Raw genomic sequence first — 12,759 nt, forward strand, 5'->3', positions numbered from 1 at the left:
GGCAACGAGTGGCATCAATGACATCAACAGTCCCAGAGCTGTGGGGTGGGGCGGAGGCCAGGAGAGCCCTACACTTCAGACCCTGTCATGCCTGCATTTTACTCAGTAGTCTAAAGATCATAGAATCATAGAATAGTTAGGATTGGAAAGGACCTCAAGATCATCTAGTTCCAACCCCCGCCTGCCATGGGCAGGGACACCTCACACTAAACCATATCACCCAAGGCTTCATCCAACCTGGTCTTGAACACCGCCAGGGATGGAGTATTCACTACCTCCCTGGGCAACCCATTCCAGTACCTCACCACCCTCACAGTAAAGATCACAAGGGATGTCCTTGTCTGACCAGAACCGAAAAAGAATTTTCTCAGAATAGCTCTTAACCCCATCCTTAGCAAACAGCAGTGTGTTGCACCCCTCCCATCACCTGCCTATCTTGTCCAACATGAGACCATGGTGCAAAGGGCATATCTAGGCCTAATGGAACCATACCATCCTCCCAGTGCTGGTCCGTGCCCAGGACATTGTTAAGCCACCTTTGCCGTGGCCAGAACTGCTCCCCCTCGACCCAGTGACACCTGTGTAGCACGGCCAGAGGCAGGACCGAGACGCTTGCAAGGGGAGTCCCAAGACCTCAGTGACACAGGCTCAGAGCTCATTTTGGGAAGGGTGCCATAAAATGCAACAACCAAGAGGTGCTCCTCCTCCCCCCCCCCCCCCATGTTTTGCTGCAGGCGTCCCCACAGCAGGCTCTACCATGGTATCAAGAGAGCATGCAGGCACCAGGATGGGGCTGCTGCAACAGAGGTGCACTGAGCCTCCTTAAAGCTGCCGGGACCTTGGCCTTGATGCCCTATGCACTGCTGTGGGAAGCTGGGAACCTGGTTAACCTCCCTTACAAACGTGTTGGCTTTCACAACTTCTGCCTGTGGTCTTGGTGTGGGGGATGTGTGTGACGCTAGTTGGACTGATTCTTCATTTCAATAAAGGCTCTTGCACCTGCACTAGCCTCATGTGGTTTATTCATCCCCCCTTCAGGCCGGGAAGAGGATGCTGAGCAATCCTGCCAGCCCCATAGGCCACCAACACATCAGATACACAGCCCACTCCACACCCTCCTCCCACCATCCTCCGAGCTGTCCCCTTTGCTCCTGGGCAGCCGCGGAGGGGACAGCGTTAGCTGAAAAAGATCTCCCTGACATATTTCAGAACATCACTCTGAGAGTCCTCCCAGCCTGTCCTCTCTGCATCAGCACCAGCGCCAGGAGGGGATGGGAGGGTTGGACTGCGGTCGCTGCCTCCCCCCGTGCCGGCTGTGTTTCCAGGAGCCTGGCCTGACGCTGGCTGGAGCTCCTGCTCCTCTTCCCTCCGGGAACAGGCCTTCTCCCCTTCTTCCTCGCGCTGTAGCTTCTGACGAAAGGGAAAACAAACAGCCCCGGCTGTGCGCGGCTTCGCCCCGGGAGCCCCCAGGAGGTGGGGATGAGGACAGCCCAGCACCCCGCGGGACACCCCTCGCCGGTCCTCAGGGGCCGCTGGGTTTGTCCCGCAGCGCCGACGGACAAGAGCACTGCTCAAGCCCCGGCAGCCTCCGAGAAACGGAGGAAGGGGGCCGGGAAACGCGGGCGGTGCTCGGCATTGTTCCCAGCTCCGCATCCCGGAGAGGGGCCGCCCGGGAGCTACGGGCGGCAGCGCTTCCTGCCCGTGCCCCGCCAGGGCCAGGGCCGCGGCTCCAGGTCGGGGTCAGGGCTCACCTCGGCCAGGACCGCGAGGGCCACGTTCACCAGCTCCGCCTCGTTCATGCAGTGCACCGCCGCCACTCTGGGCGCCGCATGGGGAGGGCGACACTCAGCGCGGGCCTGGAACGGACACGGTTCCCCGAGTCCCCAGGCCCAGCTGCAGCGTCACTACCTGGGCCTTGCCGCCGCCTTCCGCCGCCTTGTAGCGGGGACCGGGGCCACGGCCGCGGGACCATCGTCACCCGCCGTCCGCATCCAGGCTGGGAGGAGCCGCCGCCGTGGAGCCGCCTCCGCCATGCCCGGCACGGGAGCCTCAGCGGGCAGAGCGCGCTCCCGGCAGGGGCACAGCGCGCTCCCGGCAGGGGCAGAGCGCGCTCCCGGCAGAGGCACAGCTCGCTCTGGCGTCATCAGTCCTCCGTGACGCGCCGAGCGCGCTCACCGGATGCAGGGAGGGGAGCAGGGTTCGGAGCTCAGTGCTGTCGAGCAGCAGCAGCGGTTCGCGGCCCCCGACGCTCACAGCCATAAACGCCCTTACTGCCCACTCCTCTCCTACGGCCGCTCACCAGTTGGACGCCCCAGTAATCACACAACTCACTAACACCAGCCATATCTGTAATTATTCTGATAACTAGCAAAGATTTGAAACAGTGTGACCTTCCTGCAAGATTTATAGCAGGATGGGCAGACAAGGAGTATCCCAAGCTAGCAGATGTTTGGGAGGCTCTGTCTCTAAACTAACTGGTAAGTAGAAGGATGGTGTGAAATAACTCATTCATGCTTAGTGGGGTCACTAAATCTTGTTATCTCACCACAGACTCACAACACAAACATTGTTCTTTAAAACTAAAGATACTTTAGAGGACCAGTGTGAAACAGTTAACTCACATTTAGTGGGGGCACTAAATTCCACAGGCTAATAATATAAACATTGTTCTCTTTCTACAACATAAGCTAAGCTAAAAAGTACTTTATATTTTACAGGCACTAGCTTTACTTCCGTAAAGCATGCAAACCCCCCCCCTTTCTTCTTTTTAACTTTACAGATTCTTCTATTATATGACTCCGGTTTGCTCATCTTATGTCTATATTGAGCTTTGATTTTGTTACTATAAACTCGTATAATTATATCCACATAACCACACCTATGATTTGCGAAAGCCAATACATTTATGTTTTTATCACAATCCCCCCTTTTTCTTAATCCATTTGGCTTGAGCCATAGTTTTAATTTCTGGCTTTTCTCATTCGCTCATTTCTTTCAAAGATTAGTTTTGCCTCCTCAAAGGAATCATCACGAGACCGAATTTTTAACATTCTGATTTTAGATTCTGCTCCCTCAGGAGTAATTATCTCAAACCGTAATTGTTCTATGGTCCTACGAACCATTCTACTCATCAGGGGAACAACGTAAGGTACAATGAGTAAAACAGTTGTTAGCAAAACAAGACTCAGCAGAATTCCTCTTAAACCCCCGAAGTTCCACCGGTTATTGTTCCACCATTTTTCCATATCCAAGTTAAATCCTCTCCAGGTTTGAACGGGAACATGTGTGACCTTTTTCATTTCAGTAATTATCTTTTCAATAGCTTTTCCTTCATTATCTATCTGTAAGCAACAGTTAGATAGGTTGAATTTACCACACACACCCCTCTCCTGGGTCAAGAGGTAATCCAGGGCTAGGCGATTTTGATATACCGCTGTACAAATTTTGCTGTTCTGTTTGGCTAATATAGTTAATGCATCACCAGTTTTGTTAGTCACAATTTCCAGGACTGCCTGCAGCCTAATTATGCAATTTAACATATATATAGGAATCTGGTATCCCCAGGATCCATCCTCAGCCCAGGAGGCAGGATCGTAGTATACAATGATTCACTCTGGGGGCCACTGATCATCTTTCCAGTTTCCAATCTGAAGGCCCCTTTTAGCACAGGATATTTCAGATACATCAGAACAGACTGGTACCCCTAATCGTTCCCCCCTACGTATTGGTAACAAAAAGAAACTCGGCCAGATGGTTCCCAAAACACATGTTCCGGTCCAATTTCCAGGTAATTCAGAGTAAGCATATTTTCCACAGATCCAATATAGTCCTTCTGGAGCTTCCCACTTATCCCCAGGATTCTTATTTAAAGTCCAACTTTTTCCCCTTCTGCAGTATCTGAAGGATGGCCCCAAGTTATTAAATTTTTTACTGTTTCATTCCAAATTCTACTGTTTTCACAAATTAAATCTCCCACTGGCTTCCTCCTTTGTCTCCCAGGGGGCTTCTGTCAACAGTTCTGGCCAGTAATACTCGTTTGTAATGCCCATTATTTTGCTCTCTGGACTTTGCTTGAATTCCATATATTATTGTCAGAGATATTAATTTCCTTCGATTCCCAAGGCAATTGTTCCCCCATATTGGTACCTCCACACACATAACAATTACTTATATTGAGTACTTTTGCTATATTTTTTTTTTGCCAGGTTCACAAACAAATTTCTGGCAACTGTGGGAATTTCATATTTGGCTCCAGTTTCCATTTCATGATAGAAAGAATGGAAGAGTAGTTCCTCCTCCTTGTCTGAGTGTACAACTTCCCGGATCTTCATATGGACTAGAGTTCCTGGGTCTGAACCAGTGGTGTCAATCTGCAGGCCAAAAGTGTGTTCGGCTTTTTTTTTCCAGTCCTCATTCCAAGTTCCGGGTTTATTTATGGTTAGGTTCAGTGGATTATACTGGTTTCTCCTGCATTCATTTGGGACAGTCAGTCTCTTTAGCTTAACTACCCAGTATCCTAACTCCTCCAGTCTCTTGGTATACTTCCCTGGAGAATAATCTGTGGTCCAAAGAACACAGGTCCAAGAAGAACAATAATTCCAGTTCCTTGTACAATCAGTACTTGCCCATTTAGATTTGTATCTTCAAGAGGAGTACATATATTTTCTTTCGTGGGAGTAGGTTCGTACCCATTCCATACTTCCACATTCTCCTGACCACTTACCACTGTCTATTGCTTCACAAGCATCAAAAATTACACTTATTGGATTATTTAGATTAGTGATTTCAGTTCGCCCTACTACTATACCATCCTTCCCCAGTGACCACACTTCCAACCACTATTCCTTCGCCTTCGTTTTAGGATCATAACAGATTATCTTGCCTTTAATATTACATCTGGCATACTCTGTATTATTATGGGTATACGTCTCGAGTGGGGTCCCACTGCATTGATAATGGGTGTGATAAAGTTTGCGTAGTCAAGTGTCCACTCAAAGTGGTCTTTATACATTCCGTGTAATTGGAGGAGGCTCGTACTTGTGATAGGTACAGTAGCCATAAGATGATCAGAGGTCCAGTATGACATACACCTCCACCCCTCTGGCCTGTGAGGTTGCTGCCCACAGCCAAGGTATGTTTGTGCTTCTTGGTGGCAGGCATAGAGGCCAACCTGGGCTTGCCCTCGGCCATCTTATTTTCCCCCATTCAGTTCTCACACAAACTTTATTCACAGACCCTTATAGTAAATACCTTTTTAGTTACCTCCCACTCCGATGGTACCAATAACTCCCAGTCACAGAATAAAGTAAACATCAGCAATCCATCTTCTGTGTATACACAGTAAACAGAAGGGAAGGCCATCACAGTAGTTTCTAAACCAAAGAGAGATCGTTAGTGCTACATTTTGAACCTCTGCTGCTTCTGTAGACCAGTTGTCCTTATGGCAACCATTTCCATCGGAGACAAGCAGCTCAGTACTGCTCTATTCTGCTTGTCTCGGCTTCTGCAGCAGCAGTTTTAAAACTCATTGGAAAGAGAAATCTGAGAGGTGTGGGGAAAGAAACAGAAGAGGCTGATCACTTCAAGTGCTTCATTCTGTCATTAAATACAATTGCAGCCTTCTTCCCATTCTCTCCTCCCACACTTACATAAGACTTGCTTTCTGTACTATATCCCCTTTGAATTTTAGAGAGGAAACCCCCCTCTATTTTTCCAAGTTTGGTGCCTGATCTCCTGCATCGTTCAAACTATCTTGCATTCACCTTTTCAAAGAAGAATGCACACTACAAAGAACACATGAGGCATCCTTTGTTACTTCCACACATTCGCACATGTGTCTGACTACAAAAGCTCAAGCTGCTTTTAAAGCAAATGAAAATACTCGGGCAATGGGGTGTGGGGGGAACAACAGCTCCCTAAAGAGCAGGGAACATTTGTAAACAAAGTTGGAAAACACAGCTGGCTCATTCCTGCTTCTTGGCATGCTTTAGCTAAATAACCTCGGGCTCTGTCAGCTACTGCGGTCTAAGAAAATATTAAAGAAGCTGCATAGAGTCTTGCAGTAGGTCTGCAAACACAACCAGACAACTGCCAGTATACAGCAGTGATACAAGAGGAGATAACGGGAACAGTGCAGAGCTCTTGGTCTCGTCTTATCTATTACTGGGGAAACCACTACAGCAGAACTGGCAAAGTTGCTCAGCTCCACTTCAGAAGTCTCTAAACAACCTATTTTGTCTGGAGCAGTAGTTAAGCCAGCACATCGTATAGAGCCATAAAGAGCAAAAGTATGGAAGCTAGTGCCTTGCCTACTAATAGAGGTCTGCGGCTTTAGCAGGCACCAGTAGAAAACTGATGTCAAATACCCTGGCTAACACTGAAGCAGGCAGTTCAGCTGTTAAATGATTTCCAGCCATTAACAACACACAAGAGTACAATATGCTGGAAACTGTTATTGAGCAAACATGTGAGAAAGGGTTTTGAAAATGAGACAAATGCATATTGAGCCTAATATGCTTTAATAGCAAGTGTCAGAAAATGTCAGGAAGGTTGCTGAATATTGCAGGTCATCCTCTTCCTCTAGACATATCCACTCTGAACTGTTCCTATCAGTGGCTTCCAAATTACCTAAGCTGGAAGGAAGGCAGCCCCAATAACGCAGTAGTTTGAACACCCCCTCCCCAGTGTGCTTCCAGAGGAGCCTGACCTTGTTAGCCAGGGAGCTGCAGGCAACCATGACATCAGGGAATTTACTGGCCACAACAGGAGGCTAAAACCTCAGGTAGCAAGGATTATTTTAAAGCAATCAGACTTAAAACCTCTAGTTTCAGATGCAGCCTTTTGACCCGTGTGAAATCCCTGCCTGTGAAACAGGGAGATCATGTTTTTCTTCTACTGAGAACATACAACCTTATTAAAGTGGGACTCACACAAGAACACACAAGTTAATTATAACAGGAATCACACAACTGTGCAACACTTGCTGCCACATATGGCTTGCTGGCTGCACTCAGTCCTTGCTGAGACTTCCAGATCCCAGTAAAATGCCAACAGCAAGCAACAGTAAACTGAGAAACGCGCCTTCCCCAAATGACTGCATTCTGCTAAGAAAGCAAAAAAAAACCAAAACCAGTACCACTACATTTTAGGCTAAAAGCCTGTAATGTCAAGGATTTTAGACTTAGTAAGTGGTTCATAAGCAGTACTGGATTTATATCCTTATCGTGCAAGGGTGATGCAACAATGATGGACTAGGACAGATGGATTTCCACAGGTAGTTTTGTATTTTGCACTTATGCAGGTTTCAGCTCAAGTACCTGAGACACTTCCACTTCGTTATGAGGGAGTGGGATTAGTTCACACACTGATTTTCAATTCTACTTCCAGCTTTCTGGTTGTTATTACAAGTGGCTATGAAATGTGCTTTGTGGACATGAGTGGATACAGCCTAGTCCATTCAATGCCTCTTGATAGGCAACTTTTATTGCTTCAGTGCTTAGAGAATTAAGGGGACCTTGCTATTGTTTTCATTTTGCACTTAGTATCAACATTCATATTTCCATGCTTATAACAAGAACAAAGTAACACCAAGAAAATTAAGACATGCTGTAAAGGGACAGCTCTTTGGCTTTAATTAAGACATGCTGGGTTTATCATCACTCAAACTGGAAACCTAAATATTATACGAAATACATCAAACATAGTTCCTATTACACAGAAACAGGTAACCTTTACAACAACAGAGGCACTTTTCAGTATCTCAGTGACTGTGTTCAAATGCTGGTGTCCTACCATACACGCCTGAGTATGAAAATTATTCCTCACCTTAGAATTCACCTCACTTAAAGGCAGCAGAAGTTTAGCGTCCCCTATCAGCTGTGTGAAAAAAAGGGGACCTATTATCTAATCTTGAAGCTGAAATAAAAGTTGAAGAATCTTGTCAAAAAGCAGATGCAATATGCTGTCAGCAAACCTATAACTCCACATCAGCAACTTACCTACAGGGACACAAAATCATTAGGTTTTAAGTAGATTCCCCTAAACTACAGCACAGGAAAGAAACCCTGGACTTCAAACTGGTTTTATTGGGGGATAGGTGGAAGCACGTTTCACTGTGCCAAATGAAAGTTACGATTAAGAGCTATTTCTATCTGTTTGCAGAGACACGATTTAAGTACTCACTGCAGCTGTTCTAAAAGACACTGAAGTTTCTTGGTTTTATTAAGCTAGCATCTCCAGAAAGCCACTGGCTAGTTTGGGGTCACAAAGCCTTAATAAAGCACAAGCACTTGAAACGTGAACCCTGTCCCAGCTGAAAAGTTTTAATAACTCCTTGGACATAAAAGTTTGCTTAAAAAAAAACCACCAACATCTAGTGTTTTTAGATAAGGCTAGGAAGAAAGACAGATGTGTTGCAATTGATCAATAGAACCTTTAAGACAAATCAAACTGCAAGGTAAGACATATTGACTGATGGTGTTTAAGTAAAGCGGAGAACACAGGCACTAAATCACAAGCAGAGGCACCATACCCAACAGAAGTTTGCAAAGCATATAATCTTGCTGAACTAGTAAGACTTCTCCTTTCCCTCCAATATATTTTTAAACTCAAGCAGGTGCTGCAGGTCCAGTCTACTAATAGTTGTAGGACTCCATAACCCATCTGTTGCTGCAGATGCTCCAATAAATAACGAGAAGAATAAAAGCAAGCAACAAATTTTCTAAGACCGTTAGTCAGTTCTCCCTGGACACTGCAGTCTTCCTAGTGTACCTGCTGTTGAAATACAACATACTAATTTTGTTGTTTCATTTACCTTAGATTTATTTGCCTTTTTTCCTGTTATCAGTGCTCAGAACTTCTTTTCTCTGTGCCTGTAAGGCAAGAAGGTATTAAGAAAGTACACCACCTCATTCTCCTTTACACATCTTGTTAGCAAGAACTGATACATACCAAACTGTAAACTTCTATGTTTATTTCAAAGTCCTTTGACACATTGTGCCTAAAAGGGAGAAGAAGGGAAAAATGAGTTAACAGACTGAAGCAAAGAGGTGGTCCTTTTAAATGATACTACTTACTTCTTCCCTCTTTTTTCTCCTTAAAACAGGGAGCAAAGAGGTTCTACACAAGAGAACTTACTCATTTGATTGTTTCACTTCTACAGTAATACACTTCAGTGCACGAAGCACTGCTGTTTTTAAGACTTGAGTGTATTGCCATTTCGAGATACTTTAACTCAAAGATCAAAAGGGGACGGAAGGACAAGGGGCAGAGAGAGTGCATTGACCATTTCTCAGTTTGCACCCTTCAGTCCAGTGCCGGCACACATTTCCGTGAACAGAGACTGGGTGGTTTGTTTTGAATAAATATCTTGAATTGAAAATTCCAGTTAGGCTGGATTTTAAAAAAGGAGCTCGTTTCTTTATTTTAGAAGACTTCTGCTAAAAACCAGCTACCTGAACTCACAACACCTTTCAGCTACATATGAGAGTTGAAGTTTTAAGCATACTATTTTTTTTCCAGATACCAAAACCAAATAGCCATATAAAATGTTACTGAAAAAGGGAAAACCACACATCATCCCTCTGTCATTGCAGATGTTCCCTTGAGAGAACAAAAGTAGAGAAAACAACAGATAACTTAGCTGGTAGATGGTGGAATAAGTCTACGTTGCTCTTTTGAGAGGAGTGAATTCCAGCTATTTCTTGAAGTGGGAAATAGCAATACCACAAGATGTCATCCTGTTTGTTGGTAAAATATGACATCCTTATATCAAGCTGTTACACAGTTTTATGCATGCTCCATCATCAGAGTTGAAAGTGGTTTGAAAGAAGTTCCTTTATACTCAGATAGCAAATGTCGTAGCAAGAGCATCTCCATTCAGGGAGCTGGCAGTACTCGCCAATGGGACTGCAACCATGTTTTATGCTCCAGATCTCAGTATGATTACATAGTAGTAATTTGCTGCTTCTGTAAATACAAATCAGATAGGCTTATTAGCCAGAGGTGTTCAAGTATCTAAAAACCAAAAAAAACCCCAACCCCTCAAATACTGCAAACATCTCTGCTTCACCCCCACTTGAACACTTGATTGCAATCAACATTTGCTTATAAACTTACTTTTAAAACAAGTTTTTACTTGTAATCACTACTGTCTCCACAGGATTCACAACTACTTGGCACCTCAGGCCAGACCTACACTACCCAGTGTGAAAGGGGAGAGGAGCTTTCAGGCAGATGCAGCAGTTCATTTTAGTTCCTTATACTCTGGTTGTTATTCTCCAGGCCTGCCAGCTTAACCATACATCAGCATTGCTACTCTCTGTTCTTGTACATTTTTCACTCCTGCGAAGGAACTGGTAATTTGGGCAACTCATTTCCCTAACTTTTCACAGAAGGGAGGAAAAACACCTCTCAACAGTGGCAGGAGATAATCTGGAGTTTGTGCAGCAGACTGCTGAACAGTAAAAGCAAATATCATACCACATTACGCAAACAGTCATTAGCCCCCAAACACTTTGAGTCACAGCTTTCAGAACAACTGTTGAAGACTCCAGTAAGCACTGGTTTGTAATCTTCTCTGAAGAAAGCAGCAAATGTAAAGCTGATTAGTATGAAATACAATTTTGTCCAATGCCTTTTGTCCTCAAGTTTTACTCTGGCAAAAAGTAGGAATCTGTCCAGCTACAATCATATTTGGTAGCATTATATAAAATAACACTGGTTATTGTGGGCTTGCAGATTCTTTAAACAGCTGCATAACAGAAGCTTACTATATTCCAGAGTTAAGTCTAGACCTACAGAGAGATATTGCCAGATATTCTTCTGGAACAAAAGAAGACATAAATTGACATTTTAACTTTAAAGTTAAAAAATTTTAACTTTAAAGTCAACTTTAATGACTTAAATATGACACAATAATGGAAGACTAGCCTTTGTAAATGAAGTACTGTGGGATGTTAACAGAAAGACTGGAAAAAATTAGAGGCTTAACGAGTCTGTCAGAATTTATGTAATGATATTTAGGCACTACACTTGCACCCATCAATAAAATTCCAAGGCAGCAAGACAGAATACAACCCAAGATACAAAACTGTACTTCTTCTCCAACAGGCTACACAGGACTATAAAGATCTTTAAGTCTTGATTAAGTTTCTTGAACTTCACAAGCCAAAACAGGATGAAACTAAAACCACCATGGAAAATACTGAAAACTTAACCAAAAAGCAGACCAATTAAAAGCAATCGTTAGATTTTCATTGCCCCCTGATCTATGAGAAACACCAATGCAGAAGACAAAAAAAAACCAACCCAGGCGTATGAACCAGAAATATGTGTAGCGAGGGTGGTGAAGGGGGAGGAAATGGGTCAAGGGTTCAGTTGCTGGTTTTACCTGGCTTTTGAACTGTACCACATACAAAGTCTGCTTTCAGAGGTAGACGCATTTCTGAAATGGAAACAGATCCCCTGCATGGAGCATATTCAGTGGATATAGAAGCAGCTTTATCTATTCCACAGATGGGCTTTCCTGGCAGCCTTGGGCAGCACTCACAGGGACAGAGGTGTGTACTTGGCCCCTGATTTCAAGAAGATGCCGTAACATGGCTGTTTCTAACTCATTTATGCCCACTTCTAAACTGTTTTAAGCTTTTATTTGCTATTTCTAAATTCTCTCTGCCATTTCTAATCCATTTTTGGTCACTTCTAACCCTTTTAAAGCCATTTTTTAAAATTTCCATCTTTTTTTTTGGCCTTTTCCTCACTCTGTTTAAGCCACCTTTTTATTTTTCTAACCCATTTTTTCCCATTTGTCAGCAGCTTTAAGCCATTTTTGACCATTTCTAACAAAATTTTGTCCACTTCTAACTAGATTTATTCCATTGTAAGCCATTTGCAACCCGTTTTATGTCCAATTCTAACCTGGTTTAAGCCACTTTGACCATTTCTAAACTATTTTTCTTCTAACCATTTTTTTGCCACTTCAAACACATTTTTGCCCATTTCTTAACCTGGTTTAAGCCATTTTCCTCCTGTTTCTAACCCATTTTTCCCCATGTCTACCCTATTTTAAGCCATTTTAGTCTATTTCTAAACAATTCGTGGCCATTTCTATCCCAGTTTGGCCCATTTCTTACCAGTTTTAAGCCATTTTTGGCAATTTCTAACCCATCTTTCCCATTTCTAACCCCTTTAAAGCTTTTTTGAGGGGCGATTTCTGAACAATCTATGGCTGTTTCTGTCCCATATTTATCCACTTCTAACCCATTGTAAGCCATTTTTGCCCACTTCTAACCGATTTTTACCCATTTATTGCTTGTTTTAATCCATTTTGGGCCATTTGTGTTCCATTTTGGACCATTCGTAAGATGTTTTGAACCATTTTTTCATTTTCTAACCCTTGTTTGCCCATTTCTTATCTCATTTTAGGTATGGGACGCCTAAAAAAAAGTTACTGAAAGAGACTAAAAAGCAAAGACAGCTGAAAAAAACATTAGTGAAAGAGGAAATAAATAAAACGTGTAAAGAAAATAAAAAGCAAATGAGAAGAATGTGATTATAAATCCCTACAAAGCAAACACAAAGCGATAAAAGCCTGAAAGAATCTCGAATAAAAGTTCCCTGAGCAACTTAGCCCCAGCCCCAGTATTGCAAACTGTCCCCACTCAGCAGCTGGGGTCCCCGGAGGCTGTCAACGGGGAGGGGAGCGGTGCAGGTGGGGGGGCACGGCGTAGCTCAGGGCACTGCTCGGTGCTGCCATCCTGT

The 12,759-nt window shown here is 44.1% G+C and overlaps 1 protein-coding gene across 1 annotated transcript; it reads right to left on the reverse strand.

Annotated features, from left to right (window-relative positions):
• Nucleotides 1-1,005: 1,005 nt before the first annotated feature.
• Nucleotides 1,006-2,080, reverse strand: CYREN (cell cycle regulator of NHEJ). The gene is made up of 3 exons (XM_034063109.1): nt 1,909-2,080; nt 1,752-1,818; nt 1,006-1,410 (listed from the first exon to the last, which is right to left on the reverse strand). Exons 1-3 carry the CDS (start codon nt 2,031-2,033, stop codon nt 1,177-1,179), a joined length of 426 nt encoding a protein of 141 aa, XP_033919000.1. The 5' UTR covers nt 2,034-2,080; the 3' UTR covers nt 1,006-1,176.
• Nucleotides 2,081-12,759: the final 10,679 nt, after the last annotated feature.

The sequence above is a fragment of the Melopsittacus undulatus genome, chromosome 5 (genome assembly GCF_012275295.1).
Source record: "Melopsittacus undulatus isolate bMelUnd1 chromosome 5, bMelUnd1.mat.Z, whole genome shotgun sequence".
Taxonomy (NCBI): domain Eukaryota; kingdom Metazoa; phylum Chordata; class Aves; order Psittaciformes; family Psittaculidae; genus Melopsittacus; species Melopsittacus undulatus.